The 27,624-nt window shown below is 40.2% G+C and overlaps 1 protein-coding gene across 1 annotated transcript in view; it reads left to right on the top strand.

The window, feature by feature from the left end:
• Positions 1-1,319: 1,319 nt before the first annotated feature.
• The window catches only part of LOC126418640 (myotubularin-related protein 3), a 170,051-nt gene continuing 143,746 nt past the window's right edge, over positions 1,320-27,624 (top strand). The window contains 3 exon segments of the mRNA XM_050085499.1: positions 1,320-1,468; positions 17,225-17,535; positions 20,355-20,726. Coding sequence (XP_049941456.1) covers positions 17,231-17,535; positions 20,355-20,726 — 677 coding nt within the window. The 5' untranslated portion in view covers positions 1,320-1,468; positions 17,225-17,230.

Below are 27,624 nucleotides of genomic sequence, written 5' to 3'. Positions count from 1 at the left end.
GGCTACACTCCATACAAATACTTTCACAAACGACTTCCTGACACTTAAATCTATACTCGACGTTAACAAATTTCTCTTCTTCAGAAACGCATTCCTTGCCATTGCCAGTCTACATTTCATATCCTCTCTAGTTCGTCCATCATCAGTTATTTTGCTCCCCAAATAGCAAAACTCCTTTACTACTTTAAGTGTCGTCTCATTTCCTAATCTAATTCCCTCAGCATCACCCGACTTAATTCGACTACATTCCATTAACCTCGTTTCATCTTATACCCTCCTTTCAATACACTGTCCATTCCCTTCAACTGATCTTCCAGGTCCTTTGCTGTCTCTGACAGAATTACAATCTCATCGGCGAACCTCAAAGTTTTAATTTCTTCTCCATGGATTTTAATTACTACTCCGAATTTTTCTTTTGTTTCCTTTATTGCTTGCTCAATATGGAGACTGAATAACATCGGGGATAGGGTACAACCCTGTCTCACTCCCTTCCCAACCACTGCTTCCCTTTCATGCCCCTCGACTCTTATAACTGCCATCTGTTTTCTGTACAAACTGTAAATAGCCTTTCGATTCCTATATTTTACCCCTGCCACTTTCAGAATTTGAAAGAGTGTATTCCAGTCAACATTGTCAAAAGCTTTCTCTAAGTCTACAAATGCTAGAAACATAGGTCTACCACTTTTTTCCATTCGTCTGTAAAGAATTCGTGTTAGTATTTTGCAGCCGTGGCTTATTAAACTGATAGGTCGGTGACTTTCACATCCGTCAACACCTGCTTTCTTTGAGATTGGAATTATTATATTCCTCTTGTAGTTTGAGGGTATTTCGCCTGTCTCATACATCTTGCTCACCAGATGGTAGAGTTTTGTCAGGGCTGGCTCTCCCAAGGCCGTCAGTAGTTCTAATGGAATGTTGTCTACTCCCGGGGCCTTGTTTCGACTCAGGTCTTTTAGTGCTCTGTCAAACTCTTCCCGCAGTATCATATCTCCCATTTCATGTTCATCTACATCCTCTTCCATTTCCATAATATTGTCCTCAAGGACATATATACTCCCACCTTTCTGCTTTCCCTTCTTGGCTTAGAACTGGGTAATGTAACAGGTTAAAGTACTGAAAGAAATTCTTTTTCCGCCGAAAATAGCTTACATAAAAAAGTTGGCTATTTATTAATCAAAATCAGACAGATGAAATTCGAGTTAGAATATGCTACTTCATTGCAGACACCGTTCGTTTCTGAAAAATCACAAAAGCTTATATCGATATACAACGATTGAAAATATCGAAACCACCATAATCAGCTGACGTCACGATGGTCCGCCATTATAACAACTTCATTGTAAAATCAGCTGTAAATTTTCATGAAATGTGATTACTGTTTGAATTATTTTGTTATATATACGCATTTAAAGGCACCTGGAGATTGTATCAAGCGGATAGGAGTTTACAAGCTCAACATTCGCTACGAGTAAGTACTTTCTGAGTGGCTCTGCGAAGTGATTTGACGTTTCGGAAATGTAGGACATTACTTGTTACCTAGTGAATGTGAAGTTTTTTAAAAAAGTTTGTAGCCTATGATTAAATGTCCTTCCGCGTTGCTGCGGTAATGCTCAGAGAAAACAAGTGTGGCCTTATATTACAAAAGTATTTGTAGATGACATTTCAATGTTAGTGGGACTATAATCGAGTAGGCGTGTCTGCCAGGTCCTGTCAATAACATTGGTTGCATTGTTTTATTTATCTTTCTATCAAAGTAGGTTTTTTCCCAATTCGCAATGTTGCGTATGCTAGCTCTCGGAGTGAAGCACTTGATAGACGTTGCCGGCGTTGCTGGATAAATAGCATGGGTATTCGTGGGTGAACGTTTTTGGTCGATCATAGATAATTGACAGCATAAATACACTAAAATTGCCGGACAGTTTCTTGGGGAGAAGTACATTTACGCAGAGAGTGAGTTTCGTATGTATGAACATATTGTGTTTGATACGTATTTTTAGAAGCACTGTATAGGCCTTATGGTTTTGAACTACAGCCATACATCTGGACTTGAGTTTGTGTTCATAGTGGATTATGTTTGATGCCGTATTATATCCAGTTTGAAGCATGTTTTGAATTAAAAGGATGAAGGTGATTAGTGGACAGCAGGTACTCCTTTTTAGATAATTATCTGTATACGTTATCTGATAGTTGTAATCGTTGGACTCATAGGACGTCTGGCGTGTATGATAATAGCAAAACAGGAGGAAAGTTCGCATCACCGGTAAAACAACTATCAGATTAACATTTTTATCTGTATAAGATACGAAATCTTATTTCGTTCTAGTACGCATCAGGAGTACTTGGTTGCAGGTAACTAGCCCTGCACGATGCAGTAATTGTTAGTCAACATGCATAATGGAGTGTGCCAATAGTGTATATGAAGCAATGTAACTGCGGTAAACAAATAAATTTTGTGAAGTTTATAGTGTCTTTGATGTGGAAGACTCATCACGTTTGACGTAGTTTTGATCAACGAAATACTTGTTTCAAAACATGTAAATCCGTACATATTGTTTCATTTACTGAGTAGGCCTATGCATATGGCGGAATATTGAGTGGCTTTAATTGGAATTTGATCAGAAATATAGCTTTTGAAACAGCATATTGTCATTATAGTTTACTATATGTGTTCTTGATTAAGTTTATATTGTTAAAGAGTATTGGCAAAAAATATAAATTCCCCAAACCAAGAAGTTATTAGATGTTTTAGTTCAAAAATGGCTCTGAGCACTATGGGACTTAACATCTATGGTCATCAGTCCCCTAGAACTTAGAACTACTTAAACCTAACTAACCTAAGGACATCACAGAACACCCAGTCATCACGAGGCAGAGAAAATCCCTGACCCCGCTGGGAATCGAACCCGGGGATATTTTAGTTCCATAGGCCCAAGTAAGGAGAGCTTTCTGCTTGTGCAATGTCAGAAAAACATATGCAGTATGTATTTTCCACAATAATTACGGCATTTAGACGTAATGACCGTTTCACAGATGCTAAGCTAAGTTGTGCTAAAGAATATGGGGCAAGTAAATATTAAAAATCCTTTTCATTATCAAAATGACACCCTTCATTGTCATATGTATTAAGAACACAAAACAATACCAAAGCTATCATAAGCAAGCATTATCAGATGTGAAAAATACAGTATTTATAAATACTGATATCATTTCACTTAAGGCATGCAGTAGTTGAATATTATATTGCATTCACCTTACTTGATGTTATTCATGATCCACCAGTTGTTTTTGCTTAAAAAACGCCTTATCAGTGCAGTAGACTTGCTAACTAGTAAGCCCTTCAGATTCCTCTTAAACTGTGTTTTAACTTCAGCATAACTTTCATGGTTCTAACAATTTATTGACATGTCTTCATGACTAATGTACGTTGTCTGGACCAAAATAATTACCCTTAAGTCTTTATGCATCTTGTTCTTAATCATAGTATTGAATCTGTGAATTGCGCTACTTGGTGAAAGATATATTATTTTCAAGAAATAAATTTAACAAGAAATAGAGATGTTCAGGAAAAAGGCAGGTATAGCCTGCTGTCTCAAGTGGAGATATACTTAAATATAACAACGGATACTGTCCAGATGATTCCTTGGACTGGAAAGAGCTATTTGAAGAGAGTTAGTTAGTAATGGAAGAAATTTGGAAAGCTAAGGGTCATGTTTGGTCAACCTTTACACTAAAGTTCATATTAGGGGTGTACATGAGCTGGGTGCTAAATGCTTGGAGTAATGTACAGTAAGGAGAAATTACAAAATGCTCCAGAAACCGATTGTGTCTCTTTGTATTATTAATAATAATAATAATAATAATAATAATAATGAAATTTGAAGATAAGAGAATAAAATCATAGAACATTTGATTTTTGGGAATACATATTGATGATAGTAGTAGTAGTGGTAGTAACAATAAATCATTGAGCTTGTCTGTGGTTCAATGCCTTCTCATGTGGTGAGTAGCTATCTGCCCGTTCATATTATTGTTATTCCATCCTGGGCTTTCTGTATGTTTTTCTTCAGACTGCTGTTCTACCACGAACCGTAACAGTGTCAGTAGTTGCTCATGGAGGGGCATTAGAGTGCAGTGATTGTGCATTGCCTGTATTACATTCAGGTGTCTAAGTGAAAATGCTGTACATTATGAAACTCTTGTGCAGACATTGGTTTTTAAAGAGATCACTTAAATGGTTATTTTTGTAATGAATTCTTTGAGCCAAAAGGGGTGGTTGTGTGGTATCCAAGACAGGGCTGGCAAGAATCCCTAGTACCAAAACCAGAGAACAGTTATTTGGTCATTTGTTTATCCTTTCAGCTCCTTTCAATACGATCACACTTGAGGGAGAGTTACTTCAGTAACAACAATTATTATTTTTAAAATTAATGTTGGTAAATAGGTTAAGAATAGAATATTAAAAGCAGCGTGCAGTTAAATTTTACACAATATTACAAGTATACAGTTAGGGAAAAAAGTAAGTTACTGAGTAAAAATACAGGAATAACCACAGTTTTCCCTAAAGTAATCATGTGGTTCTATTTTCATATGTCATTAGTAGAGAAAATATTTTAAAAAAGGATTTAGGAAATTCTTTGAATTTTATCACCCAATATTTATCCCTTATTTACCAACTTCTAAGTTCTCTCTTAACCTGCAACAATGGTTTGAGTGTTCGTGATGATGTAACGTATTTCTATAGTTGACATCTGCCAGTATTTTAATGCTCTTTATACTGCATGAAAATCTGTTACACAATACACATGTGTATATTGCAATACTTGTGTAACAAGTTGGATACCAGCAATCATCTGGTGCTATAAGTGTAACCCTTATTTAAGAGGGATTAAAATTTCCATTAATGCTAAAAATGTAAGGGTTTGGCCAGGCTTTACAGTTGCAGACATGGAGTCAAGTGTCTTAGCATGTCAGTTGTTGTTAGAAGTGTAACAGCATACCAGACTACATACAATGACACCTCATAACCATTTGGCAGTAACTTAAATACTCATTGTATAATTACTACACAATGCTTTCAATTATTACTTTTTGTTTTATTTCCATACTATTACAAGTTTTCAGCCCTAATCCATTTCCAACCATACAAAAATAAAACAAAAATTAACAGTCGCAGGCATCGTGGAGTCATTCAGAAATTTCATAGCAACTGTGGGCTCGGGATCATTGCAAAATGTTCTGTTCTTAGTAAATGGTTGTTATACAATTAGATGCTTTCACCCTTGTGCCATAACTTTTTCATTTTGGATTAGTGGAAAATTATATACTGCTTTTTTGAACACTGCAAAAGTTTTCATGTGAGTTGCTTGAATAATCATAATGTATTATCACGAATTATCTCTGATCCTCCCCCAACGCTATAATAGTTTATGGGTGCCATGTCTAAAGATATCTCATAGTTTGGTATTTAATCAACAATTTTTTTATCACTTGCAACAGCACAATAGTTACTGAAGTAATTTAATTATGGAAGCATTTTGTAGCGCACTGTGTCTTTATAATACCACAACTTCGAATGCTCATAAATTTTTTAAGGGATGTTGCCTTTGCCAAAGCATTCTGCTTGTTTTTTCTTTTTTTAATCCCTTTTTAAAGCCACTAGTTTTATCATCTTCATAGATCTGGGCTAGGACAGCGCACAAATTTCCCCCTTTCATTTTTATGGGATGCCTAGTACACACACTGGATTGTTAAATCTTGTCTGTAGAATGCAGATACTGTACAATGGTTAACTGTTCACAATTCATAATCTGTTTTTATTCTCAGCTTGCCAGATATTGGTTATCATAGATTCAGATTTTCGGGAAGCCCCTACCAAAATTTATACATTTGTGCTGAATATAATGAGTTGTACTCATTAATATGGCCTTTCAGCAGTAGTCAATTCTTGTCAGGCATTTTGTAGTGTTCCTCTCTTCATAGTTAATACACAGGTTTATGTCAATCTCAACCATCTTTCTTCCCATAACAGATTTAAAAAAACAGCAATACATCAGAAGTGTATATTTCCTTTCTTATTTGCCACACTATATGAAATGGGAATTTAAAGTACTAAGCTCGAGATAACAGATATTAGATGAAGGGTAGTAAACAATCTCCTAGCAATGCATTGTAATCGTATTGAACAAAAACACTAAGAAATTACAAGAAAGTACAAAGATTTTTGCATTTACATAATATACGTGACAAGTTCCACTGCTATCCTGTTAGGTCTGATTGTTTGAAAACTATGTTTTGTGTAATTCAGGAAGTTGTGTGTCTGTAAATTTGCTATTCTGTGCAGTATGACTGTATCGACAACATTGGGTAATACACTGTAAAATGAATTTTAACCTTTTTTTAAATTTTGACACATTTATACTAGTCCTCCATGCAAAATAAACAGTTAACTGTTTCTTCTATCAGCACTTGAAAAAATGCATAAACGATGGAGATATTTACCCATGTGCTACAATTATTTTCTTTTGTTGATATTTTATGAAAAGTCTTTTACTGAAAAATTCTTTTTGCATGATACATAAAAACCACACACTTGAGATGTATACCTGTGTATAACCATAATCCATGCTACAACTAACAAGGCATTTTATGGTGCTTTTGGTATTGCAGTACACAATTAACCAAATTTGTAAGCATTGTATAGAAAAACTCTTTCTGTTCTGGCTCAATTCATTTTTGTAGGCCAAGAAAGATCTCTCTACAGCAGAAGAGATCAGCGGTGCGTACTTCATTGACGCATTGCAGTCCGCTTTCAATTTCTGCTCCTGACGGACACTTTCTTCCTACCCGAGATTCCTTGAAAGAATATTCCTCAATTTAGTGATGTGCTGTATCCTTTGAGCCAGGTATTTCCATCAGATACGTCTGCACTTCAGAGATCATGTCTGTAGCATCTTTCATTGGTAGAGATGTGGACTCTGTGTGTTGAATTGCACCAGGTAGATGCTGAAAGTGAGCTTTTAAAAATGCCAAGGGTGCAACATTCTCATTATTTCTTGAGGGCTGTCGTGGCTTTAATTGAAAAAGTTCAGTCACTAGAGCTGATTGTATCTACTAACTCTTCGACTTTTTGGTAGTGTTTGGTATAATATAAAGCTGCCAAGAGCCAGATGCTATATGATGTAGACCATCAGCATGGCAGGTGCAGTAGTCTAGTGGCTAGTGTTGCTACCTCTGGATCACAGGGTCCCAGGTTCGATTCCAGGTCAGGGATTTTCTCCGACCAGGTATTGGGTATTTGTGTTGTCCTCATCATCTCGTCACCATTCGGGAAATGGCGAGATTGGAACTGAAAAGATCGGATACTTGTACAGGCTCTGACGACCTCGACGTTAAGTGCACCACAAACTGTAATCATCATCGTGGCAGGTGCAATTACCAAATTGATATATAATTCTATCAGTGTTTCTCCCTGCTTTTAACATATGGGCAGCACAGTGTGTCACCAATAACAAAAACTTCTTATCCCTTTCTTCTCCTGGCAATCGGAGTGTAGGGAACCCCTGGCAGTGTGGGCCACAGTACTGTGATTCGTCTCCTCCAATCCTGTACTCGGGAATAGATGGGGTTTCCTGGTGCCATGAAATCTAATTTCTCCAACATGACATTAGCTGTAAATCTGCCACAACTGACAGTGGTCTTGTCAACTGAAAGCCAGATTTAGTTGTCACCAAATCTGTTTTAGTATCAGCAATAATCGTTTCATATACCTATTTCAAATAATTTTTGGCAGTGTCTAATCATCTGGCGCACTGTGGCCGCTGATACTCTCCAGGAAACCCTTAGAAGTGGGGTTCTTTAGCATTATTCACAGCACATTAGCTGACACTGAGGTCTCATATAATTATAAATTAAAGCTGTCTCATACACTACCTGCTTAGAGGAAATTAATGGTTGAATATGTTGTTTGTTCCTCTTCCTAGTGATTCTTGTAATGTGAGCTGCAGAGTCTTTGTGTTGAAGGAAATGTGGCTTTTGATCGTGGTTTACCTAAAATTAAAACAAGAAACACCGAGCAGGTGGCAGTATCCAAAAAATAAGAATGTGATCACGTAGTATGTCAGCTTCAGTTGAATTGCTTATGCATGTTTAAATTTCAATTTGAAAATCCAAGGAAAGAAGACTAGCAAGAAGACAGGCAGATAAAAGTGTTTGCTTACTTGTTTTTGACAGCCTTCATAAAATATTATGTGGCTATCAGTTGTGAAATTAGTATTCCCCAATTTACTACCAGTAAGGACCAATTTTTGATGATTTCTGTTTAGGTATGACAAAATTCCATTAAAGTGCACTACTCAATGCAAATCAACGCACCACGCAACTTTACTTCGTAGCTACAAAAACAAATAGACTCGAGTGTGAATGATTTGTTCCTTTTATACACTTCTCTGTTGTCAGATGGAATGTAATTAGAGGCTGCTTGGGTTTGCCCCCAATGCTGTGATGTGTGGACTTACTTTCCAAGTGGCACTGTGTCACAGACAGTGTCGATTTCAGAATGGACTATATTTCTTATACATTCTGAACTGGAAAAATAAGTAGCAGCAATGGCAACCACATCGTACTTCTTTGGCGTCTGAGGATTGTTGCATTACTTTGTTTTTTGTATGCTACCTTTTGATGATTGCACATGACATGCTTTTTCAGTGTTGTGAATGTATTTTCACAAAAGCAAAGGTAATTCGGGGAACAAACCAAATCGTCATAATTATGTTACTATTGTCTAATGATCCACTTGAGACAACAGGTCCTTTGTTCCAAAGTGTTCAGAAAATATCCCAAAACAAGCTCCAAAATTTTGGATTCAGGTTCACCCTGTAGGTAAGTGCCTTTATACAAGCATACTTCACAAACAAATTTTACAGTGAAGAGAGAACTGAAGCACTTAAAATAGTTTATCATATGTGTTTAATGAAAATACAGTAATGTCTAAATATCTTTTGTTGACTGCATTCTGCACCCTTTATGAATTGTATAAGTGACGTCATGTAGCACGTTAAGCTGCTGTTCAATTCATTCTTTACTGTGTGACCTGTTTCAATCAGACCACTATCAAGTACGAATGTTTGTTAACTGCAAGAACTGTGTAGGTACATGTGTTACATTAAAAACACAGTTTCAAAAATATATTTATAAATAATGTTGGGTCGTGGAGAGGTAAATGCGTGAAGTGTCAGTTACAAGTAGATTCTCTGTAATTACAGACAACTTGTCTGTAATTGACACTACTTGCATCTACGTCTCTGTTACTAAACATTATTAATAAATATTAAAAAATTAAAAAATGGAAAGACCAGGGTGGAATAACAACACATGAAAAGGACAGATTGCTACTCACCATATAGAGGAGGTGCTGAGTTGCAGACAGGCACAGTGAAAAGACTGTTAAGCATTTAAGCTTTCAAACAAAAAAGTCATTATTTCAAAATAGAAAGCGCACGCACACACACACACACACACACACACACACACACACACACACACACACACACGGCCCTGTCTCAGGGCATAGGGATCAATGCATGTGATATGAGCAGCAATCTCCTGATGTTTGTGGTGGGGGTAAAGAGGCAGCATGGGGCAGGAGTGGAAGGGATAGCAGGGTAGGATGGGGGAAAGATGCTTGATGCCTGTGGGAATGTGCAGGGATGTAGTGGAGACAGGATGGGTCACTAGGTGCAGAATTGGGAGGCTATGCTGAGGAGGGGAAAAGACGAGTAGGTGCACTGGTGGGATAGAAGGTGTGTGCAGTGCTTGGGTGGGAGCCGGGAAGGACATAGATAGGTGGAAACAGACTAGTGAAACTTGAAGCCAAGGGGGTGGTTATGGAAACGTGGGATTTATTGCAGGGAGAGTTCCCTCCTCCACAGTTCAGTAAAGCTGATGTTTGTTGAAAGGGTCCGAGATAGCAGGGCCTGTGAAACAGTCTTGGAAGTGAAACACATTTTGTTTGGCAGCATGTGCGGCAACTGGGGAGGAGGGGGGGTCCATCAGTCTCTTGGCCACTGTTTGGCAGTTGCCATTAATGCGAACAGGCAACTTGTTTTCGTGCCTACATAGAAAGCTGTACAGTGGTTGCATTTAATTTGTAGATCATGTGGCTGTTTTCACGGGTGACCCTGTCTGTAATGGGATAGGAGATGGATGCGACAGGATTGGAGCAGGTGTCAGAGAAAGATATATGGGTCATATTTTGTAGATCTATTGCAGGGGTTTCTACACCTTGTGGCACATAGCGGAGGATATCCTATACACTGCTAGTCATTTCCTTTCCTGTTCCACTTGCAGATAGATCGAGATGAAAACGACTGTCTATAGGCCTCTGTATGAGCCCTAATTTCTCGTATCTTATATTCTTGGTCCTATCACACTTCCCTGGGGCACTCCTGATGATGTACTTATCTCTGATGAACATTTGCCATCAAGGACAAGATACTGCCTTCTATAACTTACGAAATCTCTGAGCCATTCACATATCTGTGAATCTATTCCACATTCTTGTACCTTTTTAACAGCCTACAATGGGGCACTGTGTCAAACACTTTCCATATATGGAATGTGCCTGTTGCCCTTCATCCATAGTTTGCAGTATATCATATGAGGAAAGGGCTAGCTGAGTTTTACATAACCAGTGCTCTGAAAAACCATGCTGATTCATGGACATAGCTTCTCAGTCTCAAGAAAACTTGTTATATTCAAACTGAGAATATGTTCAAGGATTCTGTAAACTGGGATTCCATCCAGACCTGGTGATTTATTTGTTTTCAAATCTTTGAGTTGTTTTTTTATGCCAGGTATGCTTATTTCTATGTTGTCAAGTTCATATGGTTCTCCTGTGTGAACGATTTCTTGAATATTAAATTTAAAGCTCCAGCTTTCGTTTTGCTACCTTCAACTGCCATACCAGATGGGTCAACAAGTGATTGGATTGGAAGCCCTAGACCCACTTAATGATTTTACTTAGGACCAGTATTTTCTTGGGTTATCTGCCAGATCTTCTGCTAAGATATGACGTTGGTAGTAGTTGTATGCTTCACACACAGATGTTTTCAAAGATACATGAATCTCTAGTAACCTTTGTTTGTCGTCATTTGCGCATTCTGTTTTGAACCAAGAGTGCAACAGCCTTTGCCTCCTCAGCAGTTTCCGAATCTTGTTATTAAAAGGTGTTCTCTTACATCCTTAATCCACTTACTAGGCATATAACTCTCTAGACCACAATTTACAATCCCTGTAATGTTTGCATATAATTCCTCTATATCCATCTTACTGGAACTAAGTGATGTCAGTTCACGGTCTAAGTGCGATGCTAACAAACTATTTATCTGCTCTTTCTAGTAGAGATACTCTCCTACCCATCTTGACTGATTTATTAACTTTCGTAACCATAGTTGCTATAATGACATCATGGCACTAATTCCCATTTCTTTACTGACCTTGTCGATAAGGTCTGGCTTGTTTATAGCTACAAGGTCTTAAGATATTTCCGTTGCATGTGGGCTTCCAAACTAGCTGCCCAAGACACGTTTTCAGAAAACATGTTCAAAAGTGCTTTGCATGATTGTCTGTCTGTACCCCCTGCAATGAATCCATGGACATCTCAATCTATACTTGATAGGTTAAAGTTGCCTTCAGCTAGCAATGCATGATCTGGGTATTTACATGCATCTGACTATAAATGTTCAGTGAATGACTAGAACTGTCACAGCAGAATCGTGTGCCCAATAAAAACATCCAACAATTAACTTGGTTTCACTTAGACGTGATATACATGACAGTATAACTTCATTGTCACACTCAACTTTGACATCAATAGAGACAGTGTTTTTGTCAGCTGTAATGAACATTCCCACTCCTACGGCCTCTAATCTGTGTTTCTGATGTACATTCCATGGTTGAATAAATATCTCGGAGCTTTCCACTTTGGGTTTCAGCCAGTTCTTGATCCCGAGAATAATTTGAGTACGAGAACTTTTCTGGAGGTTAGTTAGTTTGGGAACTTTATTGTGAATACTTTGACAATTGATTGATAAAATTTTGACAGTCTTAAGTGTCATTACTAAGAATGCAATGTGACTTCTGCTGCTGTGTATCAACTGGTGTGTGTTCATAAAACTACCACGTAACCTAAAAGACCCTCATGTGCACTCCCCAAGTACTCTGCTACCCAAGTAGCTGCCTCCTTTTTGTAGTGGACCCATGACTTATCAAGGGGAGTCCTGCAAATCTCCAACAGATAACTCGGGTCCAGAAATCTGCAGCCGCCAAGGCTGTCACAGAATCAACAAATCCTTTGGGTTGAGACCCTACACTCAGCTCCAAATCAAAGAATCCTAATCAATTATGGGAGCAATGCTGCAGATTGTGAGCTCTTTTTGCACTCCACGAATGATGCCAGCAATCTTCACTATTTCCGCCAGCCACCTTTACGAACTGTGGATGGCCTCAGAACCCACGCGACAGGCATTGTTGGTGCCAACGTGAGTGACAGCTTGCAGATGAATGCACCCTGCATGCATGATAGCCGCAGGTTAGGCTGCCTCCAAATCTCGGATGAAACCCCCAGCAAACATACCAAGTGCACATTGGCTTTCTTTCCAGCCGTGAACACTATCAGCCTAAGGGGCTCCATAACGCGCCAAATGTTGGAGCTCCTGATAATTAGTAAACCCCTCCCTCTACGTGCCTGCTTAGTCCCTGCTGAAGGAGTAGTCACCTGTCCACTCACAGAGCGAAGGGGTAAGGCCAGGCGATCAGTCTTCGCATTGCCCCTCCACCTCGAGTGATGCGAACATGTTAGCACCTGACATTCACTCTGCTGTGAGGGAGATCCACAGCGTTGGGTACACTAGGAGGTGTCTCGGTAGCAGAGCCCATGGGCTAACCAAGTGACATCTGAGGTGTCCGCTGCGATGCACCAGACCCTCTGCCACCGCTACACTCAGAGGCAGAAGCCTGAAGGTGACTTACCATAGCCAAAAGCGCATTCAGCTGTTAGTGAACTGTGATCAGCTCTTCCTGTGTGGGCACACAGCATGCACACATCCTACCCATTGTAGAAAGATCAAAAAAGTAAACTAAGACTAACTGAAAAAGTAAACAAATCCTAGATATGCAGCTTGCTACCCTCCTGATTTGTCACTAATGGATGCTGATGCCTCAGTAAATTATGTAGCTGGCTATTTAGAAGAAATGAAAACTGCACTACACTGCAGATTGCTTAAGCTATACTTCCAAAATGCGAGCTTACCTTTCTTGAATGGAAACACAAACGAAGTTTTAGAAATATACTGAGAAGAATGACATTGTAATTCTGTCAGAGACAGCAAAGGACTTGGAAGAGCAGTTGAACGGAATGGATGGTGTTTTGAAAGGAGGATATAAGATGAACATCAACAAAAGCAAAACGAGGTTAATGGAATGTAGTTGAATTAAGTCGGGTGATGTTGAGGGTATTAGATTAGGAAATGAGACACTTAAAGTAGTAAAGGAGTTTTGCTATTTGGGGAGCAAAATAACTGATGATGGTCGAAGTAGAGAGGATATAAAATGTAGACTGGCAATGGCAAGGAAAGCGTTTCTGAAGAAGAGAAATTTGTTAACATCGAGTATAGATTTAAGTGTCAGGAAGTCATTTCTGGAAGTATTTGTATGGAGTGTAGCCATGTATGGAAGTGTAACATGGACGGTAAATAGTTTGGACAAGAAGAGAATAGAAGCTTTTGAAATGTGGTGCTACAGACGAATGCTGAAGATTAGATGGGTAGATCACATAACTAATGAGGAGGTACTGTATAGGATTGGGGAGAAGAGGAGTTTGTGGCACAACTTGACCAGAAGAAGGGATCGGTTGGTAGGACGTGTGCTGAGGCATCAAGGGATCACCAATTTAGTGGTGGTGGTGGTGGTGGTGGTGGTGGTGGTGGTGGTGGTTAGTGTTTAACGTCCCGTCGACAACGAGGTCATTAGAGACGGAGCGCAAGCTCAGGTTAGGGAAGGGTTGGGAAGGAAATCGGCCGTGCCCTTTCAAAGGAACCATCCTGGCATTTGCCTGAAACGATTTAGGGAAATCACGGAAAACCTAAATCAGGATGGCCGGAGGCGGGATTGAACCGTCGTCCTCCCGAATGCGAGTCCAGTGTGCTAACCACTGCGCCACCTCGCTCGGTACCAATTTAGTATTGGAGGGCAGCGTGGAGGGTAAAAATCGTAGGGGGAGACCAAGAGATGAATACACTAAGCAGATTCAGAAGGATGTAGGTTGCAGTAGGTACTGGGAGATGAAGAAGCTTGCACAGGATAGAGTAGCATGGAGAGCTGCATCAGACCAGTCTCAGGACTGAAGACCGCAACAACAACACAACTGAGAAGAAAAGGCATGAAAAGATAAACATGTAACTTTCTACTCTGTAGATGTGTATCAGCTGAGAGATGGGGCCTTACTAACTGGCTTACTAAATGAATTGGCAGTAGTCTTCAAAACAAAACAAATGACTCCTGTACTACAGACTGAATGAATTTACAACTTACAGAAACTAGAGAGCCATGAGGCCAGGGGATGGCAACAGGCATGGAACAGGCACAGACAAGGATATTGCATAGGTCTCATTGGTGGCTGAATGCCACTGTAGAATGTTTGGGGAGGATTCTGGGGAGCATATTCCTCATTTCAGGGCATGACGAGAATTCGTCACTCCAGTCCTGGGTGCTGCTGAGTCACAAGAGGAATGCTCCTTTGTGGCCGGACATTGAGTATGTGGGAGGCGGTAGATGGCTGGATAGACTAGGCACGAGACAGTTCCTGGATAAGGTTCAGAGTGTAATTTCGGTCTCTTAAAGGCCTCAATGAGACCCTTGGCAGATGAGACAACCTTGGGTGACTAGGCTGTATGGAATGAGATTATTGGTATGGATGGAGTGTGTGTCAGCTGCTGTAGTCGAGGTATTGCTGGTGCTTGGCAGGTTTGATATGGTTGGAGGTACTGATGTAATCATTCTCGAGGTAGAGATCAATATCTAGGAAGGTGGCTGATTGGGTCGAGGAGGACCATATGAAATGAATGGTTGAGAGTTCACCTTTGGTACAGGTCACAAGGATAGCATCAGTGAATCTGAATCAGGTGAGTATTTTGGGATTGTATGTGATTGGAAGGATTCTTCTCAATCGCCTATGAACAGGTTGGTATAGGATGGTGCCATATGGATGTCAATCGTTGTACTATCTATTTGTGGTGGTGAAGAAGAAATAATTGTGGGTGAGGATATTGTTGGTAATGGTGGCGAGGGAGGAGGTTATAGGTTTGGAGTCAGTCGGGCATTGGGAAAGGTAGTGTTCAGTAGTTGCAAGGCCATGTGTAGAGGGAGGTGACATTGACAGTGACCAACAGGGTGCCAGATTGGAAAGAAACAGGAGCAGAAACTGTGGAGAGTTGGTGGAGGAACTGGTTGTGGTGACTTTATATAGGAGGGTAGGTTAAAGGTGTAGGCTGGAGGTGATGATCCATGAGAGCAGCGATTCCCTATGTGGGCGAGTGTGGTGTCCTGGGCGGTTGGGTTTGTGGACTTTTTGTAGGATGTGGAAGGAAGAAATGAGGGGAGTCGTGAGAGGAGAGAGGGAAAGGCTCAGGGGAGAGGTTCTGGGATGGACCTAAGGATTTGAGGGGTACTCTGAGATCCTGATGGATTTCTAGAATGTGGTCATTGTGGAAGGTTGTTTAGGTGGATAAATCTGACAGCTGGCAGAGCTCCTCCACCAGGTGACCCCTGTAGCTATGAACCACAATGGTGGACCTTTGTTGGCAGGCAGGATAATAAGGGTTGCTCAGTTTATAGGTTGTAGATTGTAGTTCTTTCTGTGATTGTAAGGCTGGTTTCCATGTTGAAAAATTTGGGGAATGATGGTGTGACATGGTTTGAAATTAGGAAATTCTGGATAGTTAACAGGTGGTGATTTGGAGGCAGTTGGGATATATCACGGTTGAATAGAAGAGTGAACTGAGTTTGGCAGGGTTCAATATTAGTTTTGGATCGAGTCAGATTGGTAGGGTTGGTGGAGAATAAGTGTTTCCACTGTAGGGTCTGAGACAAGTAGAGATGATCTTTAACAAGTCCAACATGATTGAATTTGGGAGTGGGGCAAAAGTTAAGGCCTTTAGAAAGAACTAACACTTCTGTGGGACTGAGACTTGTGGAGGAAAGGTTCATGACAGTGTTTAGGTCCGATTAGCTTCCGGAGTCTGAATGGTGGTGAGAGTGAGTTTCCAAGGTTGTGGTAATTGTAGTAGGTCTGCGAGGGAAGGTTTGTCGGCTACGAGAGAATGAGGGGGGGATAGTGGCAGACCAATGCAGGTGCAGGAGCTAAGCAGTTAGGAGAATTTTCTGAGATGGTGGTGTGCATGCTGCTGTAGTTCCTGGAGGGCAAGAGTTTCAATCTGGGTGACAGGATGCAGGAATTTGGAATTACAGAGCAGGAGAATTTTATCAATGCTCCCACTACCGCACTAAATACTCCTTCTCTCGTCTCCTTTTCCCCTCCACCCATCCAGCACAGCCTCCTGACTCTGTGCTTATGTACTAGGAAAGTTAAAACCTGTTTAATCTGAGTTGTAATTAGAATTTACAACCCCAAGTCCAAATATCCTGTTAACTTGTGGAAGGATTGGATGATGAGGTTCTCTTTCTAGTTTACATTTGAATATTTGGTATTTCCTAAGGTCTACCTCCAACATGTTATGGAGTTTTGCGCCAGAATGTAAAACACCATTCAGAATCCAAAAAAATGTCTCATCCTGTGTGGAAATTATTTTGATTCAAGTATTGTGGTTGTGAATTTGTTAACTGTAAATTGCACGAGGGAGTTGGCAAGAGAGTGTAAGAACCCAGAGGCCCCCAAAGAAACTTCTGCAAACTTCCTTATTAGACTTACCACTATGTTGTTGCTGAATATTTCTGCGAAGTATGCTTTTTTGAACTTCGCTGCATTGCTCCTGAAGATTATGCCATTAGATAGCACGAGTACTTTTTACTGTCCATAACTAAAGTCAGTTCTTTTCTGAGGGAAACGGGTACCTTGTGGAATAACTAATTTAGCAATGTCAAAATAGCGGATTATTCACTGGTGTGGCAGTTTGCTTTGTGTATCTAATGATGCATTGTCTCTCCTTAGCAGGTGGCAATGGATGGCTCTGAGCAGCCCTCGAGCCTGCAGTCTCTCTGTCACGTCAGAGCTTGTGAGCTTTTTCCCAAGTCCTCTCCAGAAATTGAGGATGAGAAACTGACTGTTCCGTACGAACCCATCTGTGGCGAATCAGTTGAATATATTGGACGGACGACTGAGGGTGTATTAGCTCTCTCCAACTACCGAATATATCTACAGCTTAAAGACACCTCCTATAACATTCCACTTGGACTCATTGAACTCCTCGAAGTGAGAGACATATTTTTCCTACATATAGCGTGCAAAGATGCACGTTCAGTAAGGTAAGTTATTTAATTTTGTTGACATTGTAAATTATACCTTGCTCTCAGCTAGGTACCAATCACTGGTGACTTTGTGAATATTTTACACTACGCTGAAAAATTGTAAAAGAAAATTGTGAAAAGTAGTACATAAGCTTTAACAAGGAGCCTCTTGAGTGCTATGTTGCAGAAGTTCAGTTATGTTTACAGCATTTGGTGCCCCAGGTATTGTCTACTGGGCAACCACATTATGGGCAGCTAATGGCAATGGGGCGGGAGTGGAAGTATCCAATGACGAGAACAGCATGAAGCTATGGACCATTGTTGAACTATGTAGTCGAGGAGTAACTCAAAACCCTGCTACAGTGCTTGTGGTGTTGGTACAAACACTGCTATGACAATGATAAACAGAATATACATTGCATTATATCTACAACAGCAGTTGTCAAAGTTGACACTTTACCAGAAAAGAAGCCAAGGAATTTTGTAGAGTGAAAAAGAAGTGGCAGATGAAATATTAGTATTTCTGCAAGACAAGTTAGCAAAATGTGTGGCTTTTTATATGCTCAGCTGTGCAGGCAGTGTACATGAGGAGTACAATGACAACTATACTTGCTTAACAAGTGTAACTTTTTATTGACATGGATGTTAAGCGGTATTGGCATGAAAATTTTTGAATGATATAATCAAACATCCCATCATTCAGTAAGGAATCTGTTTCCATCTCCGAACAAACAGGATTTGAAGAAGAAATGCATATGAAATGAACCATGGAAATTAGAGGTACCAAGAGAGTTGTATCACGATCAACTAACATCAGTATCTTAATGCATTCCTAAACAGCTATGCTGACTCTTAATCTGGATGGTAAATTGGCTGGCAAGTTATTTATTTTGCAGTGTGAAGTTGGAGGTGCTCTGCATGCAATGCTTCATTCTCACGTACGTGATCTTGCAAGAACAGTAGGAAATACTTACGTCACGGCAAGCAAGAGTAAGAAAATGGGTGTAAGAGAACTCAAACTATGGTATGAGTGCTGCTTTTGGCCAATAGCTGGTCAAAATAACTTGCTTTTGCTTTATTCCTGGTCTGTGTATAAGAATCATACTCCTTTAGAGCAAACTATCCCTCCAGAAAAGTATGTGACATTGCATTTCGTACCACTTGGAGCCACTGCACAAATTTCACCTCTGGATTATTTTTTTCCCCCCTATAAAACATACACTATTTACAGCTACACCTTAAAGGACAGTCTGTTTCATGATACCCTTCACGACGGACTGTTTTGCATTCAGTTGCATGCCGTCACATTCCATCAGTTCTCATCACGCTGTTACACCACTACGATTCTATATGCATTATTTAAGAGTGTATGCCTAGCTGAATGTCATGCATGGTTTGTAACTACCAAGGAGTTTGCCACTAAAGATTAAACATGCGACCTCGCACTCATTGGGCTTCTTGTAAGTAAAACTATGTCATATGTAATATATTGCTAATTTTTAAATTTCGTAGGACTACAAAAAACCTTTTTGCTGAATATCTTACTTTTTATATGACCTGTACATCATAACACACATCAATTTAAACATCAATTCTGTAAATGTGCCTTATTATAGCAGCTTTGACTTTAATGTTATCCTCTTGTTCTTGTGAAGAAGCTTTTAAGTATAACATTTTTGTTGGAGCGTGAGATGCAGATGGATGTACTGGAAAGCATTTTAATGACATACCATTTTTTTGGGTGATTTATCTTACTACCATGAAAGAATTTAGGCTGTAGCATAATACGTATTAAGCCAGTGAGAGATTTCTGTAGCAGTGACAAATGGAATAATTTTGGCTTACCACATAAGTGAGATGTTGTTAGTCCATGTACCGTTAAGATGTCAGTAATCAGGAAATTTGATTGCAGACAGATAACAGGTGCCCAGCACATCTGTTGTGTCCGTGAGGTGGAGTAAGTACTGGAGATTTCACATGCTTCCATGTAAAGGGTATTCTGTACATACCTGGGCTTGGGGAAAACCTTAATTGCAGTAATCTTCTCTGTTGGGAAACAAACTATTGTTGACAGAAGTCACCATTGACTACTGTGGATAGTAACAGTGAGGAGATAGACCACAGTACAGAAAATTGCTCACCAGTTCAGTTGGGATGATAGCGACAATGACTGCTCAGTGAAATTACCAACCACACCCACATAGGGCACTTACTGTGGGGTACAGAAGCCGGCACCCTGCATATGTGCCTCTGCTCACCCGTGTCACAGACCACAGAGATTGGCAAGGTCCTAGCAAGACTGGCATCAAATGTTTGAGGCATGGCGCAAGATGATGGGAGGGTAAGAGTATTTTGAAGACTACGAGAGACAGTGAGTGTCGCTTGCTGAAAGGGCACTTTCAGAGACCTGGTGGTGAAAGTATCCTTGTGTTGGCACGATGTGTTTGGACCCCTATGTGAATGAATGTTGTCACGTTCTACCGGTGAATGTCATCCTGGGCTCTCTTTCCCCTTGTACACAGTGGATTCCTTTTAGTTTGTGTTTTAGTAACATGTCCCGCATCTGCCCACTGTGCCTACCCTCACGCTATCAATACCCGTTTCCTCCATAAAGATAAAACTTGGAGCTTAGAAAGGTGGAACTAGCGTTATACATTTTTGAGTGTTTTCATTGGCTGTACTGGGAACTGTTGCTCCTGAAGGTTTGTGACTCTTGCTCATCTGTCTCTTTGTGAATTATTCAGTTTAGTTTGACTTTGTATTCTTTTTCTGTATTCGATGTCTTATACAGCTTGTCTTAGTTTCCAGATGATTATAGCTTAAAATTTGTTCTGCAGGTGCACTTTTTCTACTAACGAACACTGTCTGGAATGGTACCGACGTCTACACAGATTGACGTCCCCACCGAAGAACATAGAACAGTTCTTCGCCTTTGCGTTTTACGCCTGGGCTCACGAGGCCGGAGGGGAGGAAACGAGTTCACGCCTCGGCGGGCCGTCTCCGTCGCAGAGCTGCACCTTTCGTGCTGAAGTAGAAAGGCTACAGTTTGATGTGCACGGCGCATGGCGTATCTCCCAAGCGAATGCAGATCATTCTTTGTGTCCGTCATATCCTCGACAACTGCTCGTGCCTGCGTGCATATCTGACGATACGCTAGAAGGTGCTGCACGGTTTCGCAGTGCGAGGCGTGTCCCGGCAGTCGTCTGGAGGTAGGTCCCTAGTGATTTGCAACGTACTTTTTGAAGTGTCTTACTTACTTATTTAATTGCTTACATTGGCTCGTAATATTTTTTTTGTAATGTCCAGAACGTGAGAAAATAAATTTGGTTTACCCAGTCAAGTGAAAACAGGCATGATGAAAAGACTGTCTCATATAAGGTTTCAGCCAAAGCCTTATTCAGAAACGAAGAACACACATTGACGCACGCACGCTCGCGCGCGCCCACACACACACACACACACACACACACACACACACACACACACAGGAGCGGATGGAGATAGCAGTCGTATGTGTGAGGGGTGCTTGCTTGTGTGACTGCAACTGTTTTTCTTCTCTGAAGATGGCTTTGAGCTAAAACTTATATGTATCAGTCCTTTTGTCATGTTTTTCTGCAACTCAACATGTTGTTATTACGGTGAATAGCAATCTATCCTTTTCATAATATTATTGATATTCCAACCTGGACTTTCCATTGTTTGATTTGTTTCAAACAAATGAAAAGCTATTCACCAGTAAACCTATAACACCACCATAAAGATGAACAGCAGTTGCCAGTCACATACAGGCAAACAAAAACAAACATAAACTTATAGTGTGTGAAGAGTTACAGTGTCATGCAATGGGCAACCATAAGGTGCAGAATATGAGAAGCGAATGACAGATGGTTTTATCAAATGGTCTTCGTGTATTTCAAATAAGCTGTCAGTTTCAGAGATGGAATGAAAGTATCTAATTCAATTCTGTGGGTTTTGATGTCTTGGCATCATTTCTTGACCTGCACTCTACAACACGAGTGTCCAAACATGTGTAGTCACGTTCCGGAACTTTAGTTGGTTGCAATACTGTGCTCTGTCAAACTGTACCCATTGTATTAGATGAGAAACCTGTTTTTTATCTATAAATGAAATTCTTTGATTAGGTAATTCCTTGTAGAAATCAATAGAGACTATTTTGTGTTTGATAGCCAAAAGCTATACTCCAAATCTTGACTCTTGTTTATGTTGGTGTTCCCGTTTGCCGAGTTGTCTTCTGTATATGTGTTTGTGCTGTCTGCGGTTTCTTAGGCTGCCTGTGACAGCTTTCATCCTCATTAACTTCCTTAAGATTGTGAATCATTCACTGGCAACATGACGCCATCATGCCCGTCACACACTTTTCTTTAATTTCAGTTTTGCAGCTTCCTGCACCCTTACTTTGAACCTCTGTAGTTATTTGGTGGAGACTGCAGTGTTTTTACTATCGACTTCTCTCCAACCCCTCTATGTTGTGTCTGACCACTGCAGTTTTTGGATTCTGGTTTTAATGGGTATGCCACTTGTACCATTCTATGCATTCTCTCATTTCGTGCCCCATCACTGAACTGTTGTAGTCCAGTCTCCCTCCCCATATTGTGTATAAATATCTCGAGTAATATTCTGTTTGTTTTGAGCAGTGCTAGTGAAAGACTAACACAACTGCTGTTTTTAAATATTTGTTTAGTCTGTCACTGATTGATGTACATATTTGATTATGTTCTTTGTTTTGTGAACCGCAGTTGACATTGTGTCATAATAGTGATTTTATTTTGGCAACAAGGTGACAGCCAATGTGAAAGTATATCATGCATCTCTTTAGGGGGAGTGAATATTGCTGACAAAGAGAAAGTGTGTGCAAATTGTAAGGATGTGATTTTGATACTAAGTGAATGTGTATCCAACCTACAATTCATCACAAGTGTGCTCGAAATGGATATTAATAAACAGTCAGCAGCAAAATGTGAATCACTGATGAAGCAAAATACACAGAATTTTCTGCCCAGAAATATCAGTTTTCTGATAAGTGGTAAAAAGTGATAAATTAAAATGAAACTGTGAAAATACTACAAAAATAAGTGTCCTGCTGCAAAAAAGAAGGGTTTAGCTGTAGTGAAAAATTCAAGTTATGATGCGTGTGAAAATGTGTCTGCTGCTAGGGCTAAATTAACTACTAGTTAAGAACGTAGCAAACAAATTGCAATACACGATAAATTTGAAGTGCTAATAATTTGTGTGGTGATCTGTATCATTTGTCGAATGTTAGGAAGCAATAATTTAGTGCACTGTTGAAAAATACTTAACGAGACAAATTTCTTATCATAAATGGTCAGATACGGTATTGTGGAAAATTACTGCCAGACCTGATAGGTAATTAGCTTATTGTGCACCATTCAAGGAAATTGTTAAGAATGTGGACAAATTAACTAAGAACTTCTTATTGAAGGCTGCATTAATAATTATTAACGGCTCAAATGACATTGGTGAGCATTTGAAAGAATTTGGGGAACAAGAATAATTCTCTTAAAATCACACTGAACTAACACAATATCAAGAACATACAGTATCAATCTCTCAGACATGACACCCAAGACCTGAATGGCGAAATCAAGTCTGTAAATTACTTCATGATAGGAAAAAAAATCAGTACTGTTTCAGATTTATGAAGGAAGAGATGAACTTTGAATTTGCACAGCTGGAAAGAAACGAATATGCTGTTCACGGTCTGCAGCTAAACAGATGAGGAAAGGTTCACATTTGCAATAGGCTTTCCACTTTCATACGTGTGACAAAAATTTAAAAAAAGTGAAGTACTGCAATGAACTGTACACAGAGAGCAAAAAATGACTGTCCTTTAAGTGAAAGAAGTAAGGACTGTGGACTGTTACACTGACAGACAGGAAAGTGAACCACCCAGAAGGCGAGGAGGATACAGGAGACTTGACAGGTTGGGAGGGTGTGTGATGTGTTGGTGATTACAAAATGGAAACTAACAAGGAGAAGTCCCCCAGGGGCGGGATCAACTTCTTGGAGCCATCAGTATGGTTATGTAGGTTAAGATCCAGGTATCACACACTGTAGTCATTCACAAATTTCAGAGTTTTGTGTGTTGCTCAATAATGTTGAAAAAGTTGTGTTACATTATGTGGCTGCGTTGTGTAATGGATAGGATAATAGCTTCACATGCGAGACGTTGTGGGTTCAAATCTTGTCAGGTGCAGTCAATTTTTTAATTTTTAAATATTTATTGAAACTACTAGGGTTGCCCAGTAAATAATGCCCCATATTTTTTTTCTCCAGAAGTATTTATTCCACAACAATCAAATTTACATATGTGAAAGACTGATGTTTTGTCTACTTGCTTTATTTTTCCACATAATCTCCTTCAAGTTCGACGGCCTTTTTCCAGCGAGACACAAGAGCGTGTATTCCCTGCCGGTAAAAATCTTTACTCTGCCTACGGAGCCAGGTTGTCACTTCGTGAATCACTTCTTCGTCATCGGCAAAACGTCTTCCACGAATGAAATTCTTCATTGGCCCAAACAAGTGAAAGTCTGAAGGAGCCAAATCGGGGCTGTAGGGTGGATGGGGTAACACTATCCAACCCAGTTTCGCGATGTGTTCACAAGTCCTCAAACTTGTGTGAGGACGAGCGTTATCATGCTGAATCAAAACATCCTGTGGGTTAACATGACGCCCAAGGCGCCGGATGCGCTGCTTAAGTTTGTCTAATGTTTTGACATAAGCCTCTGAATTAATGGTACTGCCTTTTGGCATCACATCAATGAGAATTACGCCCTCGCAATCCCAAAACACAGTCATCATGACTTTTCCGGCTGAAGGAACTGTTTTGAATTTTTTCTTCTGTGGAGAATAAGCATGACGCCATTCCATCGATTGTCTTTTTGTTTCGGGCTCAAAATGATGCACCCAAGTTTCATCACCTGTCTCAATCCGTGACAAAAAGGCCTCCCCGTCAACGTGAAAGCGTCGCAACAAATCGAAAGAAATGTCTTTTCTTTGGGATTTGTGATCGACAGTAAGACACCGAGGAACCCATCTTGCACACACTTTTGAGTATCCAAGCTGATTGATAATCACATCCACACTTACTTTGCTTACTGACAACTCCAGTGCCAATTGTCGAGTCGTAATGCGTCGATCCCGTCGAATGAGAACATCAGCCCGCTGCAACATGTCAGGCGTGACAGCCGTGGGAGGCCTTCCCGACCGCGGCAAATCTCGGAGCTCCGCAGCACCGCCCTCTGATGCTTTCGCCCTCTGTGCCCAGCGACCAACAGTACTCCTATCGACTGCAGATGTTCCGTAGACGTTGCACAAGCGTTTATGAATATTGCCCACGGTTTCTTCCTCTGCTACGAGAAATTCAATCACTGCACGTTGTTTCTGACGGATGTCACTTGCAGACGCCATTTTAGAACATTCCTACACCACCGCTCTCTGTTGGAGGAAATTTAAACTCTGCGTACACACGCGGGAAACTTCAAATAACTCGCACCTAAAGTGTCACATTTCTAATATTTTTTATTTCGGAGAAAAAAAATATGGGGCATTATTTACTGGGCAACCCTCGTACTTTGATCGTCATTTTTTATTCAGTTATTTGATTTAAATGTAATTTTTTATTTCCATCCCTTTGTCCCATCTTTTTAATCATATCAACTTCTTCATTTAATCTCATTTTTCGTCCTATCAATCATTCTCCACTTGAAGTCTGTGTTCACATGTTTTTTAATTAACTTTATGAATTGATATTGATTTCATTTCTTTTGTTTTATCAACCTTGGTTTTCATCCACATTATTGCTTGAATTTCATCTTACTCATAAACCCTTCTTTCATTTAAATTCTCAACTGCATTATTTTGTCCATAGTGCAGTGGGTATTTAGGTTACGTTTTAAATGTTTGTATGACAATTACCATGAAAAAATGCACATCTGATAATGAAAAAAATACATTTTCCACACCATTGTACAGTCAATATAAATGGATTATTTCATCTTTTGTTTTGCAACTGATAGATCAAAATTTTTGGATAATTGAATATTATAGTACATAAATATAAATTTGTATTCACAAAAATTCCAGTTGGAAAAAGAATGCAAATGAAAAAGTTGATACGGTGACTAAAATGATGTGACAAAGAAATAGAAACAAAAAATTACATTAAAACCAGTTAATTGAATTTCAATAAAGATTGAAAAATTAAAAAAAATCACCGGGCCTGACGAGATTCGAACCCACACCATCTCACATGTGAAGCTATTATCCTATCTATTACACCACATAACCAGACAATGTAATAAGACTTTTGTAACATATTGAGCATCACACAAAATTCTGAATTATTTTTCGTCAGTTACTCGCAAACGTGGGCCCACCTGGGTGAATGGCTGCAGAGTGTGATACCTAGGACCTTAACCTACGTCACCGTACATTTGTTTCGTAAAGGCGATCCCACCACTGGGGATTTCTCCTTGTTAGTAGTATGTTGCATCCTCCTATGGCATGGATGCATACACAGACTTGATTAGGAAGGGTGTTATAGCACCGTCGGCCTCTCCTCAAGCGACCTTCCCTGTAGCTGCAGCAATCTGTCCTCGATGTCCCACATATGGGCAGAGTTGGTGTGCGAGCTGGTGCCACGCGTGTGCTGTCGGGGACAGATCTGGGGAGCTTACTGGCCACAGGAGTGCCTCATCAACATCACGCAGACTGTCTATAGAGACATGTGCCATGTGTCCACGAATGTTGTCGTGTTCAAAATTGGCACTGTGATACGATCGTTTCAGAGGTAATATGTAAAGACCTGTGGTGTTCCTGACATATTTTTGTGCTGTCGGAGTTCCCTCAATCACTACAAACCGTGACCTGAAGTCGTACCCGATGGCTCACCACCGTTTGATGCCAGGAGTAGCACCACTGTGTATCTCCAAAACTTAGGAAGAATGCGACATCTCTCCGGGTCACCACCACACTCACCAGAAGCTATGCAATATTCAGATTGTTCCTACATTGCAGCAAGCATGTCTCGAGATACAGCTTCCACAGTTGCCGTTATGCGATGTCTCAGTTCATTCATTGTTGTTGGTAACTGAGGCACATAAACAGACTCTTTCATAAACCCCCATAAGAAATAATCACATACAGTCACGTCGTTGACCTTGGAGGCGAGTAATGTAAGGCTGAATCATTTGGTCCTTTGCGATCGATCTGTCATTCAGTTGATTTCAAATTTCCACACTTCCATATGCCAGTGGGGTGGTGCCCCATCCTGTTGGTAAATGAAGCCATTCGAATCAGTCTCCAACTGTGGGAAAATAAAACTCTCAAGCATATTGAGATATATGCTTCCTATAAAAGTGTTCTCGGCAAAGTAAAACGGACCATACACCTGCACAAAACAAATTAAATTTTGGAGAGTCCCTCTCATGTTGTACAACTTCATATGGTTGCTCCGTACTCCATACTCACATTATGATGTTGCCTTGTCACTAAACACTAAGTGTGGAAGAAAACTGTCATCCTCAATCTTGCCAAGAACAAAATTACAGAACGCCACACGTTGTCGTTTGTCACCTTCACAAAGAGCTTGCAGTAGCTGAATTTTGTAAGATTTCATGTGAAAATGTTGATGCAACACATGCCAGATGAACATCAGGGGCATATTGAACTGCAGACTCCTTGTGAAAATACGGAGGATGCGTTGGACATCTGTCTCGGACACTTGGGGGACTGACGGCGATTTGCCTTTACGCATGCAACCTGTATATTGGAATTGTTCATGTCACTGTCTGATGCTCTGTGCTGTAGGAGGATCCACACCACACCTAGTACGAAAGTCATGCTGAACAGTTATTACTGACCCACACTGCATAAAAAGTAGAAGACAAAACACTTTGTTGTCCCAATACCATTTTTACCAGAACTGATGTGGGTGCACACTGCTGCTACGTAGCAGGAACCATGTAAAACTCAAGAGTTTCCTTCCAACAGTACGTTGTTGATGCACGTATCTCAAATGACATAATAGTTCTGATTTTTTAAAATCGAATCATTCTTTTTAATACA

Source organism: Schistocerca serialis, chromosome 9 (genome assembly GCF_023864345.2).
Source record: "Schistocerca serialis cubense isolate TAMUIC-IGC-003099 chromosome 9, iqSchSeri2.2, whole genome shotgun sequence".
Taxonomy (NCBI): domain Eukaryota; kingdom Metazoa; phylum Arthropoda; class Insecta; order Orthoptera; family Acrididae; genus Schistocerca; species Schistocerca serialis.
The sequence above is the reverse complement of the archived record's forward strand: the minus strand, read 5'-3'. Positions and strand labels throughout refer to the sequence as shown.